At 42.2% G+C, this 25660-nt stretch overlaps 1 protein-coding gene across 1 annotated transcript in view; it reads left to right on the plus strand.

The window, feature by feature from the left end:
- The first annotated feature begins 1719 nt into the window (after positions 1 to 1719).
- CDC73 (cell division cycle 73) overlaps positions 1720 to 25660 on the plus strand; it is a 194468-nt gene continuing 170527 nt past the window's right edge. Inside the window, exons 1-7 of the mRNA XM_039484449.1 lie at positions 1720 to 1963; positions 10410 to 10515; positions 14526 to 14595; positions 15388 to 15450; positions 15542 to 15594; positions 18744 to 18832; positions 21860 to 22076. Of these exons, the coding sequence (XP_039340383.1) occupies positions 1833 to 1963; positions 10410 to 10515; positions 14526 to 14595; positions 15388 to 15450; positions 15542 to 15594; positions 18744 to 18832; positions 21860 to 22076 (729 nt within the window). The 5' untranslated portion in view covers positions 1720 to 1832. The remainder of the gene's footprint in view (positions 1964 to 10409; positions 10516 to 14525; positions 14596 to 15387; positions 15451 to 15541; positions 15595 to 18743; positions 18833 to 21859; positions 22077 to 25660) is intronic.

The following is a 25660-nucleotide window of genomic DNA, read 5'->3' on the forward strand; positions in this document are numbered from 1 at the left end:
AGCCCCCGACCCGCGGCTGTCCCAAGCCACCTGGTGTTGCTACTCACCTGAACCCTGCACTACCCGGGGCTGCCCACCCAAGTCGCACCCTGCTCTGGGCAGCAGAGTAATGGGTTGCACCCATTACGGGGGGAAAGGGGGTACAGAGGGATGTGTGAGGCGGCGGCGGGGCTCGGGCTGTCACCCCTGGACGGTGCAGGGCTCAGGCCGCCCGGTGCTCAGGCAATCAGTCAGGCCCATCCACAGTCCTGGGCAGCGCAAGGCTCGGGCAGTCAGCCCGGAGTGGCGTGGGGCTCATGCAAACAGGCCCAGGCCCAGGTGGCATGGGGCTCGTGCGGACAGGCCCAGGTGGCGTGGGGCTCGGGCAGGCCCAGGTCCAGGTGGCGTGGGGCTCGCGTGGACGGGCCCAGGTCCAGGTGGCGTGGGGCTCGTGTGAACAGACCCAGGTCCAGGTGGCATGGGGCTCGCGCGGACGGGCCCAGGTCCAGGTGGCGTGGGGCTCGCGTGGACGGGCCCAGGTCCAGGTGGCGTGGGGCTCGCGTGGACGGGCCCAGGTCCAGGTGGCGTGGGGCTCGTGTGGACGGGCCCAGGTCCAGGTGGCGTGGGACTCGTGCGGACGGGCCCAGGCCCAGATGGCGTGGGGCTTGGGCAGGCCCAGGTGGCATGGGGCTCGCGTGGACGGGCCCAGGTCCAGGTGGCGTGGGGCTCGTGCGGACAGGCCCAGGTGGCGTGGGGCTCGCGCGGACTGGCCCAGGCGGCGTGGGGCTCGTGCGGACGGGCCCAGGGGGCGTGGGGCTCGCGCGGACGGGCCCAGGCCCAGGTGGCGTGGGGCTCGCGCGGGCGGGCCCAGGCGGCGTGGGGCTCGTGCGGGCGGGCCCAGGCGGCGTGGGGCTCGTGCGGGCGGGCCCAGGTGGCGTGGGGCTCGTGCGGACGGGCCCAGGCCCAGGCGGCGTGGGGCTCGTGCGGACAGGCCCAGGTGGCGTGGGGCTCACGCGGACGGGCCCAGGCGGCGTGGGGCTCGTGCGGACGGTCCCAGGCGGCGTGGGGCTCGTGCGGACGGGCCCAGGTGGCGTGGGGCTCGCGTGGACGGGCCCAGGCCCAGGTGGCGTGGGGCTCGGGAGGACGGGCCCAGGTCCAGGTGGCGTGGGGCTCGTGCGGACGGGCCCAGGCCCAGGTGGCGTGGGGCTTGGGCAGGCCCAGGTGGTGTGGGGCTCGTGCGGACGGGCCCAGGCCCAGGTGGCGTGGGGCTCGTGCGGACAGGCCCAGGCGGCGTGGGGTTCGTGCGGACGGGCCCAGGCCCAGGTGGCGTGGGGCTCGTGCGGACGGGCCCAGGCCCAGGCGGCGTGGGGCTCAGGCAGGCCCAGGCCCAGGTGGCGTGGGGCTCGCGTGGACGGGCCCAGGCCCAGGCGGCGTGGGGCTCAGGCAGGCAGCCCAGTCCTGACAAAACTGGACATGCCACTTGCTCTTCCCACGGGTCAGAGCAACTTGCGACTGGCAAGAGGAGAAAGACGGGACAAGGGCCCAGGCCCCAAAGAGTCAGGACACCCGGAGAGGGCTTAAGAGGGGACTGTACTGGCCCAAACCGGCCGTATACGGCCGCCCTAGCCAGGCGCACCGGGTGAGGGGCAGAAGCACGGAGATGAGGCAGAGGCGGCGAGGGGCACATAGGTGAGGCAGGCGGCGTGGGCGGCTCCCCCAGGCGGCAGCGCTCAGGCGTTCGGCAGGGGCAGCCCGGCGGGGCCCTAGCGGCTGGCGGCGGGGTCCTCGCGCGGCTGGCTGTGGGGCCGAGCGGGCCGGGCCGGGCGGAGCGGCGGCGGCGGCCCGGCGCGAAGATGGCGGACGTGCTGAGCGTGCTGCGGCAGTACAACACGCAGAAGAAGGAGATCGTGGTGAAGGGGGACGAGGTGATCTTCGGCGAGTTCTCCTGGCCCAAGAACGTCAAGACCAACTATGTCATCTGGGGGTGAGTCGCGCGGCCGCTGCTGCCGCCCCCCGCGTGCGGGCAGGGGGTGGAAGCTGCCCCGAAGTTGCTACCGCTGAGCGGGGAGGCGGGGCGGGGGAGCTGGTGCGTGCGGGGGGGAACCCCGCGACCCCGGCCCCTCTCCTCGGGGGTCCTGTCTCCACTGCGGGCTCTGCCATGTGCTGGGAGCCTGGTTCCCCGCCCCGGGACCGGCCGTTGTTTGTTTGTTGCTCCCGGGTGGCCGTGGCTGGACGTGGCCCCTTGTTTCCTGGTGGAGCGAGTCCCGGCTGGCAGAGCGTGGGTGGGGGGCCAGCGGGAGCCGAGCCGAGCCGGTGGGGGTGGGCTGTACGCGGTGTGTGTCCCTGTGCCCCGGGGGGTGTCACTCCTCTGTCACCCCCCTGGGAGCCTTGATCTCAAGTCAAACAACGAAGTCGCTTTTCTTCCTTTTGGGAGGAGCCTGGCTCCCCCCAGCTCTGAGGTTCAGCCAGTTGGAGAGAGCAGATCCAGCACCTCAAAGGAAAGACGGTGATTTCTTTCCTGCCGCGGCAGCTGGCAAGAGCGTTATGTCCATTTCAGGTGTTGGGGTTTTAGACTTCTGCTCTAGAGGGCACGTTATAGATGAGATTGGTGGCTGGCCTGAGAGTTGTTTTTTTCTGACTTAGTACCTCATACTGAAAGGAAGTGACAAGTATCCTAGAAGTTGTTTTACCACTAATCTTCTAGCTAAGTTTTCTGTATTGTTTGCTCACTTTGTTAATTACCCTTTCATGAGGCTGTGTTTCTAGACTTTCTTCTTCTCCTGTGTAGGGAGTATAGTTGGGTCCAAATAGAAACTCCGCATCTGACCACCTGTGAACTTTACAGAAGTTTCTATGGGGCCATATAGGCCTATCCTTAGTGGGGGGCCCCCCTCAGTCTCCCAACTTTTCTGGGAGACAACACATTGTAAACAACTACATTCACAATGCAAATACCTCCCCAGATAGAAAGAGGGTGTGTTTGTTTTTTAAAGTGAACTTTAAAAATGTTATTCTTTGTACTGTATACATTTTGTAGCTCAGCAATTATATTGTTTAAAAGCCAAGGGATTGCTTTTTCCTTCTCTTTCCTATACTCCTTGAAAATGAGTGCCTGGTTTTTAGTTGGACTTTATTAAGTGTCATTAAATTGTAGTAAGGCATTCAATTTCTCCCAAAAATAATGCTGCAGAGAAAGCTGGAGATCAAAGGGAAAAATAATTTTCCCATAGAAGCTCTGTAGGCAGGGAAAGGAGGCAACAACACACTCAAGGATCTTTCAGCTGGTCATCTAAGTCTGAGGCATTATTAAAGAACTTCTGAACTAGGGTAAGAACATTAGATTTGTTAACTGGATCAGATCCGTGGTCCAGTATTCTATTTATAGTGTTGGCCCTAACTTTCAGAAGAAGTCAAAAATAACCACGACAATCATAGAACTGGTTGGGACCTTGAGGGATCATTTAGTCCAGTCTCCTGCACTCATGGCAAGACTAATTATCTAGAGTAGACCATTCCTGACAGTTGTTTGTCTAACCTGCTCTTAAAATCTCCAATGATGGAGATTCCATAACCTCTGTAGGCTATGTATTACAGTGCTTAACCACCCTGACAGGAAGTTTTTGCTAATGTCCAACCTAAACCTCCCTTGCTGCAATTTAAGACCATTGCTTCTTGTCCTATCCTCAGAGATTGAGAAGAACAAGTTTCCCTCCTCCTCCTTGTAACTACCTTTTAGATACTTGAAACTTTTATCATGTCCTCTCTCAATCTTCCCTTTTCCAGACTAAACAAACCCAGTTTTTTCAATCTTCCCTCATAGGTCATGTTTTCTAGACCTTTAATTATTTTTGTTGCTCTTCTCTGGACTCTCTCTAATTTTTCCACATCCTTCCTGAAATGTGGCATCCAGAACTGGACACAATACTCCAGTTGAGGCCTAATCAGTACAGAGTAGAGCGGAAGAATTACTTCTCGTGTCTTGCTTACAACACTCCTAATACATCCCAGAATGGTTTGCTTTTTTTTGCCACAGCGTTACACTATTGACTCATATTTGAGCTTGTGGTCCACAATGACCAGGGCCGGCTCCAGACCACAGTGCGCCAAGCGCGCGCTTGGGGCAGCATTTTGCCAGCAGGGCGGCAGGCAGCTCCGGCGGACCTTCCGCAGTCATGCCTGCGGGAGGTCCACCGGAGCCGCGGGACCAGCGTGCCCTCCGCAGGCACGTCTGCAAGAGGTCCCCCGGAGCCGCGGGACCGGCGACCAGCAGCGCGCCCCCTGCGGCGTGCCGCCCTGCTTGGGGCGGCCAAATTCCTAGAGCCGCCCCTGACAATGACCTCCAGGTCCCTTTCCGCAGTATTCCTTCATTTCCCATTTTGTACGAGTGCAACTGATTGTTCCTTCCTAAGTGGAGTACTTCACATTTGTCCTTAAGTAAATAGGATGAAATTCATTCAGACCATTTCTTCAGTTTGTCCAGATCACAATGCAGCTAGCCAGTTGTTCTTAATTTGAGGTTAGAGTTAGGGATTTGTTTCTGACCCTTTCGACTAGTCAGTTTATAATCTGAAGTATAAGCAGCAAAGAGTCCTGTGGCACCTTATAGACTAACAGATGTATTGGAGCATGAGCTTGTGTGGGTGAATACCCACTTCTTTGGGTGCTTTTACAGATCCAGACTAACATGGCTACCCCTCTGAACCTGAAGTATGTGACTTTATTACCCTTCTTTCAGGGTTTTAAAAAATCTGCTTGAGTTGTATATGCACTTTCCTCCCCTTCTCGCCTCACATAAATTCTGCCAAAATGGATAATTTCTAGTTAAGGGGAGAGGAATGATTGCTTTAGATATCTTTCCAAATATTAACTTTTTTTTTAGTGCTGTTTTCTTGAGCAAGCAGGGAGGCAACTTAGGGGTGTCTCCTGCTCAAAGTTTTCCAGGATAGCAACCAGTAAAATTTAACAAGACTCTGGTCAGTTTCATTACTGTTTTTCAGAACTATGTGAGGGAGCAGAGAAACTAACATCATAGAAATGTAGGGCTGGAAGGGACCTTGGGAGGTCATCTTGTCCTGTTCCTTGCTCTGAGGCAGGGCCAAGTAAACCTAGACCATCCCTGACAGGTGTTTGTCCAACCTGTTTGTAGAAGCCTTCAGTGATGGGGATTCTGCAACCTCTCTGAGAAGCTTCACCCAGTTTTTAATTATCCTTATAGTTACAAGGTTTATCCTAATATCTAACTTAAATTTCCTTTGCTAAAGATTAGGCCCATTACTACTTGTCCTACCTTCAGAGGACATGGAGAACAATTGATCGCTGTCATCTTTGTAACAGACTTTAACGTATTTGAAAACTTATCAGGTCCCACCTCAGTCTTTTTTTCCTCTAGATTAAACATATCCAGTTTTTTTAACCTTTCCTCATGGACCAGGTTTTCTAAATCTTGTATCATTTTTGTAGCTCTTCTCTAGACTCTCTCCATTTTGTCCACATCTTAAAGTGTGGCACCCAGAACTGGACAAAGTATTCTGGCTGAGGTCTCACCAGTGCTGAGCAGAGTAGTACAATTACCTCCTTTTTCTTACATACAATACTCCTGTTAATATACCCCATAGTGATATTAGCCTTTTTCACAACAGCATCACATTTTTGACTCATGTTCAATTTGTGATCCACTTTAACCCTTTTCAGAAGTACAACTGTCTAACCAGTCGTTCCTCATTTTGTAATTGTACATTTATTTTTTTCCCTACTAAATGTAGTATATTGCACTTGTCTTTATTGAATTTCATCTTGTTGAATTCAGTTCAATTTCTCAAGGTAGTTTTGAATTCTAATCCTGCAACCCTCTCAGGCTGGTGTCATCCACAGATTTTATAAGCATACTCTCCCCCCATTATCCAAGTCATTTTTCAAATTATTGAATAGCATCAGACCCAGGACTGATGTTTGCTGAACCCCACTACATACAGCCTATCCAGTTTCACACCAACCTCTTCATAATTACTCGTTGAGTATGATCAGTCAATCGATTTCACACCCACCTTATAGTAATTTCAAATGTAATACATTTCAATAAAAGCAACAAAGAATCCTGTGGCACCTTATAGACTAACAGATGTTTTGCAGCATGAGCTTTCGTGGGTGAATGCCTTGCATCCGAAGAAGTGGGTATTCACCCACGAAAGCTCATGCTGCAAAACGTGTGTTAGTCTATAAGGTGCCACAGGATTCTTTGTTGCTTTTACAGATCCAGACTAACACGGCTACCCCTCTGATACATTTCAATAGTTGGCTTATGAGTATGTGGGACTGTGTAAAAAGCCTTATTAAAATCAAGATACGTCACATCTATGCTGGTAAACTACATTGTCAGTGTAAGTGCTGCTGCTTAGGAAAGCTTCAAGCAGTGCCTAAGGCAGGCACAAGAGCTGTTCACAGGGGAGGAGGATCCAAAACAGATTGAGGCAAGTAATAGTAAAGTTCTATTCCTCACTTTAGTTATGGGGCTGAGGGAAGAAGAGTTGTGGACGAGATGCTCTGGGTGTGGAAGGGAGAACCAAGAGTCTTTGGTTGTCTGAAAGAATGTCTTTTGGGAGCCAGAAGGAATAGGAGGGGAGGCTGATCCAAAAGAAGGTGCTTTGAGCGGGGTCCAAGGATAGCCCCATGAGGAGAATCTCACTACTTCTTCTTAGCAGTGTGAGGATTGGATGCTACTTGTGGACCTCCTTGGTGGGTGTTCTTTCCCTGTTTTTTATAGCATTAGCCTTGGTGGAAGGAGTCCAGTAAAATTTTCAAATCTTTGTTTAGACTAAATAATTATTCATATAACTGTCCGATTCTTGTAGGTGAGTGAGATCCACTTGGCTTAGAACCTTAGTAATAGGATTCAGATCTTTTTACATCTAGGTCACTGGAGAGAATCCAGTCCTTATTCATAGTTCTTAATGCCTGACTGCAGAGGGTGTGTGGTTTCAGTCCAATATGTAGTAGGTGTTTGTCCTCACTTAATTGTAACTGACAACCCTCCTTGCACTCTGGACAGAGGGGTCAAAAACTGCATAGTCATGGAGACAAAACTATTCTGAGGGCCTTAAAATTAGTCGCTCTGGAATTAAGTTTAAGTACATTATCAAGATAATATGGGGAAGCTTCCATTGCTATTGTATATTTTCAGTGGATAAATAGAGCTTTCACTTCCAGTAGTTCAGCACTTTTCCAAAGGATTACATTTGCTCTAAAATCCTTTCTCTAGCTAGCTTCTAAAGCTGATTGTGTGTGTTTTCCCCTCAGTGGACACAGGACACTTTTAAAATTGCCTTTGCCATTCTTTCACTGCTAAGTAGATTACACACACACACACACATACTATGTTTACTAACCGTGTGAGTGTAAAGTTGTTTGTTGGCTTCTGATTTGCTAGTTGTTGTTTGTTACTCCTGAAAGGCAATTTCAGAGCCAAGACTGAGCCAAGGGGCAGACAAGTAGATCCAGAGAAAGACTTTTATGCAGTCTACTTAGCCAGCAGAAGGTGCAATCTCTAGGGTTGAGGTTAGTGAATAGTGAAGAGCTAGTTCACTGTTGCTGTAATTTGTGTAATAGACAGTGTACATGTTGCTTTTACATGTGCGTGTTTCTGAAGATAGATCCTTCTCTTCAAGTATTGGGCTGTCCACGTTACTGCTTTCTTTTGTGCATGAGGGATACATTTTACATTAAGCACGCCAGTAAAAATCAATATCTTTCACATCTTCCAGTGTGAAAGAGAATAGAAAGTCTGATGGATTAATGAACTCTTAGCATCTACAGATTGAGGGTAAATGAATGAACTGGAAATAAGTGTCTGGTTTAAAAAACAAAAAAAACCTTTTGCTCTTGCTTAATGCAAATGCTTTCTTTTACTAATATGGCATGAAATTGTGAATCTGGAATTACATGTAAGTGGAGAGATGCACAAGGTGAATGAAAAATACTGTATTTGTGCAGGCCTAAATTCAGGACTTTTTGTTTCTTTTGAAACACTTGATGGCATTACTAACACAAAAGTAGAAGTTAGATTAGTCCTTGTGCTGCTTTGGGTATTTGTGATATCAACTGCAGCAAGCTACCCTCAGTTTAGGTGTTGACATGTAAGCAAGGAGAGGAACTGACTTTCAAAGGAATTAAAATTTAAATATCTTTTTTAGGCAAAGTCTTGGCATTTAAGAACATGTTTTGGAAAAAAAACACATTCTGGGGTTTATATAATGTCCTTCTACTGTGAGAAGTTGTGCCTATAAAAAGGATAAGTGATAACAGTATGGAAAATTATACATTTCTAACCTTTTTTTCTCTCAAGGTTCCTGTGTTGTTCTGACTTGCCCTTTCAGCAGTAGCTTATGACCTAACAGCCACTTTCAACTTATTTTTAATTTATATACTTTGCTTATTGACCAAGCTGCTATTTGGCTTTTGGGCTACAAAGTGAGTCTGAAGTGGCTAAAAGGACTAAAAACTGCTGCTTGAATGGCAGTTTTGCCCTTCCCACTAAGTGCTGTTCAGACTGGTTTTCCTTCTTCAGCCTCTCACTCTCCTACCTATCTTTCTCCCACCTCCTGCTAGTGTGATTTATCTTAGTGTCCTTGCTCTGTACTAACTTTCCCATCACCCATAATGGGAGTAGGAATTTTTTCATGGGGGTTAACCAATGAAGTACCAGTGCACTGTTGCGAGTTGGTGATGGCTATTAGATCATCGAAATAGCCTAATCAGCAAGTCAGAATGTGATCTTGTAACACCATATCCACAGCCAGTATAGTAATAGAGATCTAGCAGTTTTTTCTGCCTTTTTATTGATCAGTTGCAAACTCAGACTAAAATGCCTATTATGCCTGATCACATAGAGATAAGCAGTAGTTCAAAGAAACAATGAGTCAATCTAGAATTTTTTTTTTTAAGTGCTAATACTACTGCACAAACCAGGTATTTGTTGTGGATGACATCACTTCTGGGGGATGTTGAATGGAGGAAGAGCTTTCATTACTACCAGGGCTCAAGAAATTTTCTAGACATCTACTAGCCAATGGTAAAAAAGATGAAAATAAGTGGGAGGGGCCCATCAGTAAGCTGCTGGGGCAGTGACTTGGGACCGCCCCCTCCCTCTCACCATCATCAGCTTCTGGGGTTGGCAGGTTGCTGGGATTTCTATCAGGGTACCGATCCTAAAACCTGGTTTTGGGCACTAGCTTTAAAACCAGCTCTTGGCTAGTATGTGTCTAATCGATTTGAAGCTGTACACCCCTCTCTTCTTCTCCTCTTCCTCCACCAATATGATTCTTGATAGCTTGGCTGCTGATCTGTGCTTCCTGATAGTATCATTGAAACTGACCAGTCTGGTTAATTTCACTCTACTGTTAATAAAGCAACAGTCATAGCACCTGTAGAGCACAGGTGTCTGGAACATTGGGACCATATTACTACATTGATTTATATTTGGTAGGTGCTCTTTAAAGCACAAAGGCTCAGTAAGCTAAAATTCTGCCTTATGCCCCATCTTCTCTTGCTAAGCTTGCTGCTTCTGGGGTGGAGTTTTCAAGCCCTAGGTACTACCTTAATGATTGATAGTTGGTCACAAGGCACAGAAAAAGCTATTTAGTTTTTTTTAGCTATGCTGGAAAAGTCATTTGCTTGTGCAAAGAGACGTTACTTTGAAGATCAGGCTGAACTCCTAATGTGCTTTTAGCAGCTGTGTTGCTGAAAAATGACACTGTCTGATGCCAGCAATCTGGGAGTCCAGTATAAATTTGTAAGTTTATTTCCATCTTACTGGTTTATCTTCTGAATAGCTGTCTATCATGTTCCTTATGAGGATTCCTTACATTTTGCTTATATCCAGACTCTTGTGCTTCAAATATTTAGGATACACTCTGTAGTCTCTGAGCTCTTCACTAACATAGATTTTACAGTGAAGATTTTACATGTCTATCTCCAGAGCAAGTCATCTGGAGAATACTTTAAATTATTTCCTAACGTATGTTGAAAATCTCCTCAGCCTCTCTCCCCCATCCCCAAGGGTCTGAGTAAGTTATTGCAGCTCTTTTGAAAATTAGGGGAATAAACACGAAGTAGTGGTTTGTCTTCCAAAACTTTTTAAAAGAAAATCAAATATTAATCTTATATAGCTGTCGAGAATTGTAACTATACTTTTATACCTTTATTAGTTGGCCTCTTTTCTTGCACCTAATTACTCCACTCACTTTTGGAATTTTGAATCTATTCCATGTAGAGGCTGTAAGTATGTGGGTAATGATTGATAAAATATCTGTTGTACTCGCTGACAAATTTGATCAGTGGCAATTTTTTTTTAAATAGCTTGGTATACCAAAGATTAATGAGGAGTATATGTGTGAGGAAATATGGTTGTAAATAAAATCTGTTCCTTGATGTTACAGGACAGGGAAAGAGGGCCAGCCCAGGGAATACTACACTTTGGACTCTATCTTGTTCCTGCTGAATAATGTGCACCTTTCACATCCTGTTTACGTCCGGCGTGCTGCAGTAAGTAGAGCACATGGAACTTTGTTCCTTAATAAAGTTGGAGGGTGCATGCTTGACAGCTAATAATTTTTGTGATCATGTTAGTATTTACAGGAAATTAGGAGAACAGTTACTGTGACATTAACTAACATACGTACAAATACTCAGCTGTTTCTTGATAGTTACTTGGCTAACAACATGATATGCCATAGTTTTAATCATGAACAACAGTAAAAACATAACTTTAATAAGCATAGATTTCAGTGACTTGCATTATTGTTTTCGCACCTCACCTAACTGGAATTGTTACTTGATTGGTACAGCCAAGCTGTAATTTTAGGTACATAAGAGTGTTCAGTAGTAATCTCCTCTTCTGAAAAATCGAAACCATTTGCATTTTTATATTGAAACATCTCCATCATTTTCTCACTAAATGTCCACTCCAGTCTTGTGCAGAACAGTTTCACTCCTCTTAGTTCTTCCCTTGATGCTCTGTATTCTTTTTCAACAGTGATGGGGTAAGTTGTTTATAGCCTGTTCACACATGCTCTTTGAAGTAGTTTTTATTCATTTATTTTATTTTATTTTCATAAAAAGCACTTGCTGACTGAGGTTGGAGTAGCACGAGGAAAACAATACAGGACTAGTAAAGAGCATAGAATATCTTTCAGCATAATCACTAGATTGCTGAAAAAGGCTGTCATATTTTAATACTTCAATATTGACAGTACAAGTAAATCACTTTGTGACCTGTACCTTCTTTCTTGAATACTTCATAAGCATTAATCCAAGTTAGTACAATATTTTGTATGCTGTTAGCATCTGTTAGTCTGAAATACTGAAATTGACTAAAATCTTTGACCTGAAGAATATCTCGTGAAGCTCAAAAGCTCGTTTTTGACCAACACTCACCCATCTTGTGTGTCTAAAATCGCTGACACCTGTTCTTAATTTTCTTATTGAATGAGTAGATGATTCACTGTACACAGTAATTATAATATCTGACACACTGAGTACTGGACTTAATGTGTAAAAGCAGCAAAGAGTCCTGTGGCACCTTATAGACTAACAGACATATTGGAGCATAAGCTTTCATGGGTGAATACCCACTTTGTCGGTTGGTGAATACCCATTCATGTTCCAATATGTCTGTTAGTCTATAAGGTGCCACAGGACTCTTTGCTGCTTTTACAGATCCAGACTAACACGGCTGCCCCTCTGATACTGGACTTTAATGTGGACTTTGACATTGTCTTAAAGAAGAGAATTTAAGAGAAAAGATTACAAAATCACGTGGAAAAGTATGCATAATACTAAAGGATAGCATGCTAATCAGAAGCAGTGCTGGATATGGAAACTGAGCACACATATCCTTCTCCTATTCTGAACTCGGGTAGGAAGAGGGAGTTAAATGTAAAATCTATTACTACTTATTTGTAAGCTTGAAAACAGGAAGTTTTTTTTTTTTTTTTGCCATTCTTAGTCTTGCAGCTAGGAATTATTTGATATATTTGAACAGATTTTAAAAACAAATATTCTTTTGTTCTTAAGACAGTGGCAAAACTGAGCAGAAAGACATGACAAGGTGTGTTTTATTGGTTCATTAATCTGTGTCTCAGTTGAAGCATAGCATCTCTGCTATGTGTGTTTAGTGATAGCTTTTAATACCAGGGTTTAAATTATCAAAACAAGGGCTTTTGGTTACATATGGTCTTATCTTTTCAGAAAATTTCTATTTAGTACAGCTAAAGAACCAGAATAGCATTAATATTTGTACATTAAAACCCGTTGTCTTTCTTTTGCTCCTTTGAAGATCAGTCTTTTACTTAGTGTCTTTAAGGTTTCATTTTTAACAGCTTAACAGTAACTTGCAGTTGATTTAGTGTGAGAAATATAAATGCTTTTTCTTAACTTGAAATGAAAATGAGAAAGGCTGACCCTGCAAAAATGTAGGATCAGATGTGTGTTCTTGGGTAGTGTCAGGGTTCCCTCCCCACTCTGAACTCTGAGGTACAGATTTGGGGACCTGCATGAAAGACCCCCTAAGTTTAGTACACCAGTTTAGGTTAAAAATTTCCCCAAGGCACAAATTCCTTTTCTTGTTCTTGGACGGTATTGCTGCCACCACCAAGTGATTTAAACGAAAATTCAGGGAGGGGCCACTATCTATCCCCCCCGCCCCCCTTTCCTGGGGAGGCTTGAGAATAATATACCAAACAATTGCCTTTAATGTAAGTACAAACCAGACCCTTTATCTTTAGGGCACTAAAATCAATCAGGTTCTTAAAAGAAGAGCTTTATTATAAAGAAAAAATAAGTAAAAGAATCACACCTGCAGAATCAGGATGGACGGTAACTTTACAGGGTAATAAAAAGATTTAAAACACAGAGAACTCCCTTCTGGAGTCTGCTTCACAATTACAAAACAGGAATAAAACTCCCTCTTAGCACAGGGAAAATTCACAAGGTAAAACAAAAGATAACCTAACACATTTCCTTGCCTCCCTTACAATTTCTATAATTCTTAGATGGATTATTCCAGGTATGTTTTCAGGAGATGTTGTCCCTGCTTGGCTTCTCTTGTGGGAGAGGTAACAAACAAAGAGAGCCCAAACAAAACCTCCACCCCAGATTTCAAAATATCTTTTTTCCTTATTGGCCCTTTTGGTCAGGTGCCAATCAGGTTATTTGAGCTTCTTAACCCCATACAGGTAAAGATTCAGTACAGCTGCTCAGGAGGGATTTTATGCTACCCTTATCTGTATGTTTATGACAAGTGGCTATAACTTCAGTGTTTTTTTTCAGCTAGCATATGTTTGTGACAAACCAAGTAAACTGAAGGAGATACTGTAAAGATTTTTAGGCTAAACATTTGCTTACCTGCAGAGTGTTTCCATTTAGTAGACTTTACTTGAAGGTAATTTAGTTTATTCTACACTCTGCTTAGGTACATAATCATAAAACTACCTTGACATACTGCATGCAAAAGGACTACACCCAAATCCAAAATAGGAGCTATTTACTGTGATGTAAATTGGAACAAAATGCTCAGATGGCTAAAATAATAGTTAGTCAGAAATTCTAACCAATTTAGAGTGAAATCTGTCTACCAGAATTTTACTTTAGGTGGCATAGATAATCCCAGAAATGAGCCAAAATGTTAAATGATATGCCCAATGTTGCCATTGATTTATTGGAAGTAATTAAGTTGAGACTAGCATGTGCACCTTGAATTTTGAATGCAGCTTAAATGAATTATGCATCCACCAATGTTGAGCAGCTGCCTAATATTTATTTTGTGATGTACCTAGAACATTCCTTGATGCTTGAAAAGTAATTGCAATCTGTTAGCTGCTGACCTAGACAGTACATTGGTGTTACACGTACCATTATGCATTTAAGTGGAGCCAGCTGTATTTTTTTTAATATGTTATTGAAAGTGTTTGGGTAGGCTGGGGATAAAGCTTAATAGCCCTTTCTCTTCTTCCTATTTTAGCTTATGGTTTACTGTGGAACCATGGCAAGTGCCAAGAGAAAAAAAGCCTTCCTCACTTGGTTCATTTTATGAAATAATTCATTTCCTGATGAAGCATTGCTTTATGTGCAAATGCTTAATTTTAAACTCAAATACTCAACAGATTTACTGTAAAAGAAAACTTTGAAAAATAAGATCATTCTTGTGAACAATTTAAAAGGAAAAAGACATGAAACTTAGTGGTTCTGTTTTATCATGTGTTGCCAACAACAGTTTTTTTCCCACAAAAACAGCTTGCATGTCGTTGTATAGTTACTAAGCACTGTGGGTAAAGTTGTTAGAAAACCTAGTAGATGAGGATTCTTCACCTCTCCATTTCCAAAAGATCTTACACAAATTATATTGTAAATAAATTGTATCTGTGAACAGCAACTTCTAAATAAAGGAAATGGCTTCCCCACAAACTTTATACATGTCATATTATTTTGGGTTTTGTTCTGAGGCATCCTGTTTTTGGATGTGGTCTATCTAAAATAAAATCTTCAATTCTTTTCAGACTGAAAACATTCCTGTGGTAAGAAGACCTGACAGAAAAGATCTACTTGCGTACCTAAATGGGGAAACATGTGAGTGAAGTTCTTCCTTTTTAGCACCGCTATACTGCATTTTACTGCTTCACTTTTGCAGTGGGAGGAGGAGATTAAACAAGAGTGGACATATGAACCTGTATATATGTTGGAGAATATGAGGCCTGTTCAAATGGGCTTACAGGTGTTCTTCCACCTCTTTGTTCTAAATGTCACTTGTCTGTCTCTGTGTGTCAGTAGTAGTTGTATGATAAAAACCGTGACAGCTGAGCCAACGGCTTCTTCAGATGTTAATGCTGCTGTGTGATAGGGATGTGCATATACTTTTTTTCTAGAGTGTGACAAAGACCTATTCAGTAACACCACACATGTCCTATACCAGAATTGAGAGTATGAGTCCTACAGTTTGCTAAAATGATGTATTACATGCTAACACTTGTTCATTAGCAGCATAGCAATTTGTATGGTCTTCCAGCATTAAAATCTAGGTTACCTATAGTCAGAGAAGAGAGGTGCTTGAAATATGTTAGCCTGTCTGTAGATGAATACTAACGCATGTTGTGTGTTCAATATTTTTTCTGCAGTTTTTCTTGTAGTACTGTATTTTTTTAGTAAATTGGAATTTGAGGCTACTCACTTTTTGTGATATGTATGATAAGCATGCTTTTATTTCAGTGGGGGCCATTAGTTTAATTTCCTCTTACAAATGTAAGTGAATTTACAGAGAGAGTTGATTCCAGATTACAAAATATTTGTTACCTTTGCAGTGCTGTTTGCTTCCTGTGCTCACATCTTTGAATACTTACATACAATTTTGTGTTTGAACCTTAGCAACGTCATCAAGTATAGACAGAAGTGCACCACTTGAAATTGGTCTTCAGCGATCCACTCAAGGTATGATTTAACTGCTAAGCAGTGTTGGTATGAATTTTATGAAAGCCCACCACGATTCTGCATTTTTAATTACCTTTTTTTTCCCCTTTAGTTAAAAGAGCGGCAGATGAAATATTAGCAGAAGCAAAGAAACCAAGAATAGAGGTAATGCAAATGACTAATGTCATCCATCTGAGTTTCTTCTGGGACTAACTAGATTTTTTTATCTGATATTATAATTTAGATAAACTTCCTTTCCTGTAGGTTCACATACTTCTCCTATTAATGTGAATGGGAGTTGTTTATGTGAATTATATGGAGACTGTGCACCAATACTTAGTAGGAATTTCAGCTTCTCCTTTGAACTTTGATGTTTGACTTTACTGGCTTTAAATTCTAACACACTTAAGTGGTCTATAGTATAAGAGGGGAAATATGCAACTTTATAGATCATGGATGTATATTTTGTATCACATGGCTGGAAGTTAACCTAGTTGCTTGAATAAGGGCTGAAGGATTGGGACCTAAATCCTATTTACTGGAATTAAAAAAAGCCTAGGCACATTTCATCCTCTTAACATGTAGCTACTCTTACTTCCCCATTCAAGACCAAAGCATTTGACCTTTAATTTACATCTTCCCATCATTATTCTAGGTGTTTGTTAATAGATCCTTATCATACTTGGTTTACCTGTTCTGATACTGCAGTGCTCTTGGTAACTACAGTCCACCCTTGTTACCATATGTCTGACCTGACATCCTGACAGTTCATTTAATGGTGTACTTACACAAGTGCATCTTCAAAGCAATATATTACATTTATTTATTCAATTAGGAGGTGGTTAGCATTACTTAGTCAAGACCATGATTCTGTGACAAAATCTGATTTAATGTTTTTTCTCAGTTACCTTTTTGTGTCATCCTGGTCAGTTGGTTGCTAAGATTCCTCTATGAAATTGGCTGTACATATATCCTGTGTATTATAGGCTTCTTTTTAGGTGGTCTGAAACTACCAGTTAAATATTACTAAATGTTCCTACTATTTTAACTTTTTATTATTTTCCATAGCAAACAATTAAAATATTGTCCTGTAACTTGTCCTATTTTAAACTAAAATCATGACTTATTTTTACCATTTTGCTGTGGAAAAGTAACTTGTTTGACAGTATAGTTATCCTCAAAAGATTTAGGGAGGTGGTGCCATTGCTGATAAACTGGATTAGATGTGCTCACTGTTAGTGAAGCTACTGCAAATTATTCCACTCTTTCACTAGCCTGGTGCTTAGTAGATGAGTGATTCCAGCAGCACTAATATCAGTAATTGAGTATATGACTTACTAACAGTTTCTCTACCAATTTTTGCTTCATTTTCAGATGTAGAAAAGCATACAACATAGCTTCACTTTAAGGGCTTGTCTATGCTATGTTTTGCCCATTTTTTATGTTTACATCACAGGCATGTTGTGATATAGTTAAAACAAGATTGGACAGACCAAGACCTTTGCAGCACAGTATAGGCACCCAGTTGTCTCTGGACAGTTCCATCTTGTGTAGACTAAACTCTGGTTTAAGTATATTCTGGAACCATGCTGCAGTCTTGATCTGTGCAGCTCTGTTCAGGAGACAACTCTGTAACCAGGTTCTCTGAAAAGTGGTTCTTGGAATATAGATGGATCCTGTCTGTCCTCATTCTTTCCTGTGGCCTCGCTGTTTCGTATGATTGCTCGGTTTACCTACCCTGCTGATGAAAATAACAAAATACTTAAAAGCTAATTAATTTAAGGCTAACCCGTGCTGATTAGTGGTCACTGCAAAGAATTTGTTGTGTGCAACTTGATGGATGCAAATAATCTTTTTGAAAAATCAATTAGACCCATTTAAATTAACTGGGGGGTGGGGAGATACCTGTTTCTTAAAGTTAATGTTAAAGAAACACAGTTTCTGTTGCTTTCTTGGATAAACATCTTCCGCTCAGGGGCCCACATCAGTATGTTAACAGTTGTCACAGATGTTTAACTTCAGTTCTTCACCTTCTAATAGGCAGCATACAGTACAACCTCATTAATTCACACTAATGTCTGGGAGCCCCTTTTTCAATTAGCAGTTATGCCTTGCAATTATTTGTAAAATAAACAGGGAGATGCCACGTCAGTTTACAGCTGTTGCTCTGGATTTGCGTCTCAGAAGGAGCTAATCTTTGCAACCACTTCAGCTATTCAATAGACATTTGATTGGAGCATTATTTGTGCTTGGGTGCAGTGGCTTGAGAAGCTGTAAGTAGAGTGCAAAGACTCTACTCCTATGGAGCAAAGACGTTAGGGAGCAGTGCGATGGAGTACCAGTGATCTACAACTTTAGTGCATTATCCGATCAAGTTATGGTTCTGCTTCACTTCAGTGGTACTGCAGATTTCTTATCATGGTCTTCAGAATTAACCAGACTTCTTTGTAAATAGTTCTTAAAGAAAACACTGTGCTGTTCTAGCAGCTCAAAGTCTATAAAGCCTGTTTAACCAGCTACCTGGGGATTCTCCCTGTGTAGTGACTCCATATCTGCCTGATGTAGGAGTTTGCCTAGCTACACTGTGCTCCAGTGATTATTAACTGTCACAACGGCCCCTTCAAACTATAGGGAGTGGGATGCAACTTGGAACAGACTTGATGCTGCTTTAAGATTTTTTGGGTGCCAAACTGACTTTGACCAGCCCTAAGTTCAAAAAGCTGAAAAGATGGCATAAGCCCACCTTTGCTGCTTCTTCCCACTACATTTCTGCCTTAAGCACAGTTCAACAAGAGAATCTGGCTTTTTTTTTTAAACTAGTTAATTTAATTTGTTTTGGGAGTGCCATTTGGAGAGGATTTGCATCAGGATATAAACTAAATTTGGCTTTCTCTGTGCTTATACATCACTTAAATATCTGTGCAAATCTTAAATACCATTTAAATTTTGTTTGGGAGGGAAAGTGAGATGATGGAATTCCATATTTCAAGAAATATGTGCTCTGGCAGCCAACATAGAAGCCATTCTTTAAATTGTTGTCTGTGACTTTCAAGAGGTGACTTGTAGCTTTCTGTAGTTGTTAACTACTCGGTGTTTTCTGTTCTTTCAATAATCAATTTTTAGTAGTCTACCACTCGGCAATTCATGCATGCAGTATGGCTACAAAACTACACAAGATTGGCAAGGAATTTGTCTAGTCATAGAAAGTTAAACATGCTGATTTCTGTGAAGTTTCAGTTTTAATCTTGCTTTCAGAGAGGGCAGAGAGATTGTACTGAAGCTGCTTTATAAATAAACATTGCTATTGCTACTAGGATGAAGAGTGTGTGCGTCTTGACAAGGAGCGGCTGGCAGCTCGGTTGGAGGGGCATAAAGAGGGTATTGTGCAGACAGAGCAGATCAGGTAAGAAATCTTATTTCACTCCTGGGGTAGTAATTGCTAGTTTTAAGGACTGTAAAGCCGACCAGTTATTTAATCTGTTCTCAAGTGTATGTCCCAGTAGCCCCACTGAGGGGTTCCCTGGATTTCTGCAGAAAAACTGTCTGTGGAAAAATGTCAGCCATCAGACTGTGGCAGAGCTTCATGTGATTGGAGGTCATTCTCCTGTTTTGGAGGGTAACTTCACAGCATTGACTGATCAGTCAGCACCCAGAAATGATCAGACTGGTGGACTGTCTCACTGACTAGTGTTTTCCTTTTTCCTTGTTTCTGCCATAGTATTATATAGACAGGCTAATAAAATGGGAAACACCATCGAGGACAGCAGCTACCCTTTATCTCCTGCATTTAAAACAACACCCAAAGTTGTTGAGGAATGTGTGTCCACTTTGCTTCTAGAAAGAGTAAAACCTTGCAAGAAGCAAGCTGAAGCACAGATGAGTCTCCTATTAGGGCTCTAAATTGGATTGCTCTTCCATAATATGTGTAGATGAAGCTCTGCAGAGAAGTCTACAGAGAAGGAAGACTTTCATTGCCACAGGAAGTCATCAGCATCTTAAGGATTCTAATAGCTCAGCAGTTTCCTTTTCCTTTGTACCTCTACAAAAATCTATAGGGATACAGATGAACATCCTTCAGAGCCTTAAACTGGATTTCCCCAAAGCTGGGCACAGAAGCTGATGGATCCATGGCAAAGCCTGGCTGATGTAAAGGCTTTAGGTTTTGTGGGCATAACTGCCCATCGTTTCCCTCCACCCACTTTCTCCTTGCTTAGACCCATCCTTTTATTATTACCTCAGGATCCCTCCAAGTTCTGTCCTTGGCCCATCCTACCTCCCTAGAGCAGATTGCTAAAGCATGGAGCAAAGACTCTATTATATTTCTGAACATCTTGGGTTTGGCATTGGGGAATATGTCAGACTCTAATTGAGTAAGAAAACTCAAGAGACTTGGGGGAAGGGACAGAGCATTTGGATGTCTCCTTATTCTAGCACTTCTCAGCTATGAAAGAATAAAAATGGTGCCAAGCTGTTCTAGAGCAAACAGTCCACTTCAGAGCTAGGCAGAATGTTTCTAGAAGTGGTGAGCTCTTAGTAAGAAAAGCATTCTGAAAAGTTACAAAAATACCCCTTTTGCCCCTAAAATACTTTGAACCAACTATTTGAAAAAGCCTAGAGCTCTAATTGGAGCAGTCCCAGTTAGTGGAGCAAAAAGGTATATTATTTCTCTGTCCCTTCAAACTGAAGAATTCAGTAATTGAGAATGCCAGAGTTGTACTCTAAACACATTCTATTTCAGTTTATATAGACATGCAAATGGACAGATGAGTGGTCTTATTAAGGCTCTGCACTGGGACTCAGAAGGTCTGGATTCAGTTATCTCTGCCACAGACTTCTTGGGTGACCTTGTGCAAGTCACTTAATCTCTTCTGTGCCTCAGTTCCCCAGCTGTAAAATAAGAATATCCCTTCCAAATCTGAAGGGGATGTGGTGGATGACTTAGTTTGTGAGGAGCTCAGATACTGTGATGAATGCCACAATGAGCAAGACTTCAGCAAATATATTTTCCCTACCAAGTGAACTTTCTTCAGACTGTACAGACAGTGTGATAGGGATGCATCAGTTGTTACTATTCCAGCGTTCATCTTATCCACTAGCTTTGAAAGAACTTTCAGAGCCTGGCGAAGTGATTGTCTAGAATCCACAAATAATACCTAAATCCAGGATAAAACATACCTTTTGTTGATAAAGGAGACTGCCACCTGCATAGGTGCAATTAAAGGCTAACTGCAATAAGAATTCTTAATCACTGTCTAACTTAAAAAAGTTTAGTGACCTACTCTTTGTACTGAGTCAGGTCACTGAGGATCATGGTGTTCCTGATGTTCGCATGGCTTCACAAACTGCCTTTAGTGTTCTGTGGAGTATCAGGCAATGCTGCAATGAGGATTGCTGATTATTTATTATTTTTGTGTATCATGTCTTTTATTTTTTTAATAGTACAAAAGACACTCTTTTAAAATGCAAGTTACATAATATTTAAAGGTATTAAAGTGTGTGCATACCTGTTGAATTAGTTAAGCTACTACAAAAAACAAACTACACAAACATGCCTTTCTACATAGCTTACTTTCATAAATAAAATGCTTTCCAATCAGATGCTCATTAGATACACTTTTTCCAGTGTGAACTGCAAAATAAAATGAAAATTCACTTAAACACAGACTTCTTTGCTTAACTCAATTTTCATTTTATTCTGAAGTTCACCTTGAGAATGATCGTATCTGAATTGGAGTTAGGCTGTCAGGTAGCTGAGTTTCATTTTGTTCACATTTAAACATAAACACAACACATTAAATGTGTTAACATAAAACATAAACACATGCAACTTAAAAATATAGGATGGGGAAATATTGGGTGAAGAAGAACTCTTTGAAATGCAGCACAGGTTCATAGCGACAGAGTTTAATGCCATCTTGACTATTTGGTCTGGGTGAAATGAATTGGTAATGTCGGTCCACTTCTTAGAGGAAAAGTGTCAGCATAACAAAACTACTACCATAGCATGTACTAAACTAGGCTCTTCTTACCAACACGAGCAGTGGCCAAGGATTGAATAGACAGGTAACTTGAACGATATACATTTGTGGGTGACAGAGGGACAAGTGTTGTCCATACAGTAACCTGAAGCCTTTAGTCCCAGGGCTGTACATTTCATAAGTGTTGGCATCTCTCTCTTGCTGTGTATATTGTGTTAGTTTTCTTGTGATGTTTTTAAATTACTTGGGAAGTCATCTGTCAGGGAATGGCTCTAATGGCCAAAGTAGCAGTGCTGATGTCTCTGTGGAGACCACCTTATGATGTATGGCACAGATGTGAACTTCTAGTAGTTTGGGAGGAAATCAAGGCTGATTGTTCATATGTACTTCAGAACACAAAACTTGTAACTGATTTATGCCTTTATTCAGCCTCCTCTGATATTCTTGTTTAGATCCTTGTCTGAAGCCATGTCTGTGGAAAAAATTGCTGCTATCAAAGCAAAAATCATGGCGAAGAAAAGATCTACAATCAAGACAGATCTGGATGATGACATAACTGCTCTTAAACAAAGAAGTTTTGTTGATGCGGAGGTAGATGTAACCAGAGACATTGTCAGCAGGGAGAGAGTGTGGAGGACAAGAACTACAATTTTACAAAGCACAGGCAAGGTAATGCTTTTTGTTATCAATTTTTTTGAACCAGCATTTAAAGGCTAAATGCATTGCCCATGTTGAGTAGTTGTGGAAAAAACCTTCCTTGTTTTTTTTGTTTTGTTTTAAAGTTGAACAGAATATTAACATGTATTAATTAATACAGATATAACATCTAGGTAACAACCATTTCATTCTCTTTTCATCTTTGTAATTTTCTCTGCCACCCTTTCTGTCTTGACAGCTACAAATAGTAACTGAAGTTACTGCTGCTCAGATGATCCTTTTACCAGTTTTTAAATAACTAGACTTCTTGGTCATGTCACTTGTAGGATTTAAAAAAAAAAAAATCTGAAGAGTTTCTGTAATGCATTGCTAAATCAATTTCTACCCTCTTGCCCAACCTTTCGTGCCCTAAACTCCATGGGCAGTGCCTAGAGCTTTTCCCCCCTACAAAATGGAAATAGATTGGATTGGGGGGCGGGGAGTAAGATTAACAAAACACAGTGTGGTGGGAAAACAGTAGGCTGAAGGGCCACTGGCATACCTGGAAAAAGCTCAGTTGAGAGAGAGTATTTTTGTCTTCATTACACTGGGCCTTGTCATTTGTTTGATAACTTAGGCCATGTCTACTCCAGCAAGCTTAAAGTGGCACAGCTATACTGATACAGAGAGAGCTCTCCTGTTGACATAATAAAATCACAACAAGTGGCGGTAGCTGGGTTGGCGGGAGACGCTCTCCTGTCAACATAGCGCTGTGCATACTACCACTTATGCCAGCAAAACTTAGGTCAGTTACAGAGGTGTTTTTTCCACACCCTTGAGCGGCATAAGTTTTGCCAACATAAGTGGTAGTGTAGATGTGGCCTTAGTAGCATCTAAACTGGAATAGTTAAAAGGGAAGCAAAGTAGTTTGGGCTTCGTGTTCACCTTATCTTAACTCATCATGGAATAAAGCTTGTGTGAGCCCTGGAATTGGCAAGGGTCCTTCTCATTGTCATGCTCAGAAGATTTCTGCCTTGTTTGAACCACTTGTTAGCTAAAAGATATTAAATTGACAGGGAGAGTAATAACACGAAAAAATCCTCTAGTCTTTGGACCTAGGTGGTGGGGTTTACAAGGAGGGGAAAACTCAGAGGAATAAACAACAATATATGGCTTGCATCCGAAGAAGTGGGTATTCACCCACGAAAGCTCATGCTGCAAAACGTCTGTTAGTCTATAAGGTGCCACAGGATTCTTTGTTGCTTCTACAGAACCAGACTAACACGGCTACCCCTCTGATACTTAACAATATATTGTCATTGTTAAGAGTGATGGAGCTGCACTTCTGGCTTTCATGCCTAAACACTGTCTTTCTGAAATAATTTTGTAGAGCCAGTCATGTTCCTGCTGCTGTTTGACCCTGGATGGGGTTAGTAACAATCTATCTTACTAAACAAAATTAAAATTTGAATATTCAAGATTTTAGCAGTTGTTACAGAAAACATGTAGAAACTGCAGGAGCCTATGTGGCTTTTCCCCTCCCCCAGAGTCCTGCACTGATCTAGAGGGGCCATCCCCATCCTTAGCATGTGATTTAGCATGTGGAGCTGGTTTAGGGGAGGAGGTGGGAGTTGCACCCAAGAAGCTCTGCTGTGGAAGGGAGTCAGGGAATAGTGAAGTTTGGCAGATTCTAATTCAGGCCTCCCCACAAAGGTAGGGGGAGAAAGCAAGGATGAGGCATATGGGTTGTCACTAATCTTGTCCTCCTCCATGGGACCACTTTGCGACCAATCTGCGACCAATCTGTAGAAGAGAATGAGGATGATAGAGATTCTTCATTTCCAGTCTACCCATAGGAACCAGGGGAGAGCAGTGGGTTCCTAAGGTCAGTAATAGAGACTGATCAAATCTTAGTATCTCTCTTGGGGTATATGGAGCAGTGATGTAAAGTGGAAGGGCAGAGAAACTGATCTCTTTCTAGGACTCTACTGGCACAGTTCTCAGTGCAGGTTTTGGGCCGGCCTTGTTTTATCAGTAGCTCAAAGTGTACTATGTAGGTGTGAGAAATAATCAACTAAAGACAAGGTTACTTGGCTATACCAATTGAACATGAAAGTAACCACATCTTGCCATCATAGAAATGATTTAAAACAAACAAACAAACAAAAAAAAACCCTGCCAAATTTGTTAGTGTGCTTGGGCTTGGAAAAGTGATGGTGTAAAAATGGTAGTATGGTCTTCCATGATTATAGTGTGTCCACAGTTCGTAGATCAGATATATTCAGTCCACAAGCTTAAAAAAAATATCCTAGCTGATCATTCTGCCTGGGTTTTGAACACTGAGCATCAATGCCAGTAATATAGGTTTGGTGTCACCCTGATACCACCAATTAGTTTACAAAAGTTTAAATGACTGCAATTTAGCCTATGTCTACACTACTGTGGTAAGTCAACCTATGCTACACAACTCCAGCTACGTGAATAAGCCTGTGGGGGGGTCCTGTCGACTTACCTTACTCTCCTTGTTGGGGGTAGAGTACAGGGGTTGACTGGAGAGTGATCTGCAGTCAATTTGATGGGTCTTTATTAGACTTGCTAAATCAACTGCTGGTGTATCAATCTCAGAGCGTTGATCCTGGTTGTAGTGTAGACCTGCCCTCAGTGAAGAATTCTGTGGAAATTGGAATAGAATTTGATTCATTCAGTCTTTGCTGCGTTTTTTTCTGGTAGACCAACAGGAGTGAAAAACTGTAATAACTTTAGTCATAGAAGTTGGCAGATATGACCAAATACACAAAGGAACAGATTTGTTAAGTAGGTGCCATTTTTGTATAATCACGTTTCAGAGCCAAACCACACTTAATGATATCAGTTATTTAGCCTATTTTTCCTTTAAAGCAGCTCACTTTTGGAACTACTTTGGAAGAGAAATTGTTTAGAATCAGTTTTGCAGTGTTGCATATCTTCAGGTTAGAGTGAAAGCATCTAATTGGGAACACAGTTGATTTTACTTGCCTTAAAGGGACACTACCAACTTGAACTTTAGTCAACTTTTAAGACAGATTAAGTAGTTTCCAACATTACATGTACTTCTCAGTTGCTTTACAAGTGTTTGAATTTTTTTTCTTTACAGCCACAATTTCCTGTTTTAAGGCATTTTTCTTACCTTTATGTGAAAGACCAACACAAAGTGGAAACTGTATGCAAAGTACTGTCAAATGCACAAAGTAAACAGAGGTATTAGAGGAATTCACTTTTTTTCAGATATAGTAAATGTAGGTGTTACTGAAAGAGTAGTTAAAAATGTTTTCAACAGAAATGAAATATGTACGTTTCTAATTAGATTAAGGATATGTAGATCAATCTCCCCCTTAAATTGGACAGGTCTTGCTACCGTAGATCTTGCTTCTACTTCAGTGATAGTAAATAGCATTTTCCTTTACAAAGAGATTTGTAAAGCATGCAGCTAATGTAGTCTGAAGCATTGACATTCACCAAATTAGGTGTCATGAGGTCTTGCCATTGTAGTCACTTTATTGACAACTAAATCTATTTCTAGAGAGAATGTTAGACTTGTCAGATATTTATATAATTTCAAAGAATTTGAACTGAAATAT

Source organism: Mauremys reevesii, linkage group 8, assembly GCF_016161935.1.
Source record: "Mauremys reevesii isolate NIE-2019 linkage group 8, ASM1616193v1, whole genome shotgun sequence".
In the NCBI taxonomy this organism is placed as follows: Eukaryota; Metazoa; Chordata; order Testudines; family Geoemydidae; genus Mauremys; species Mauremys reevesii.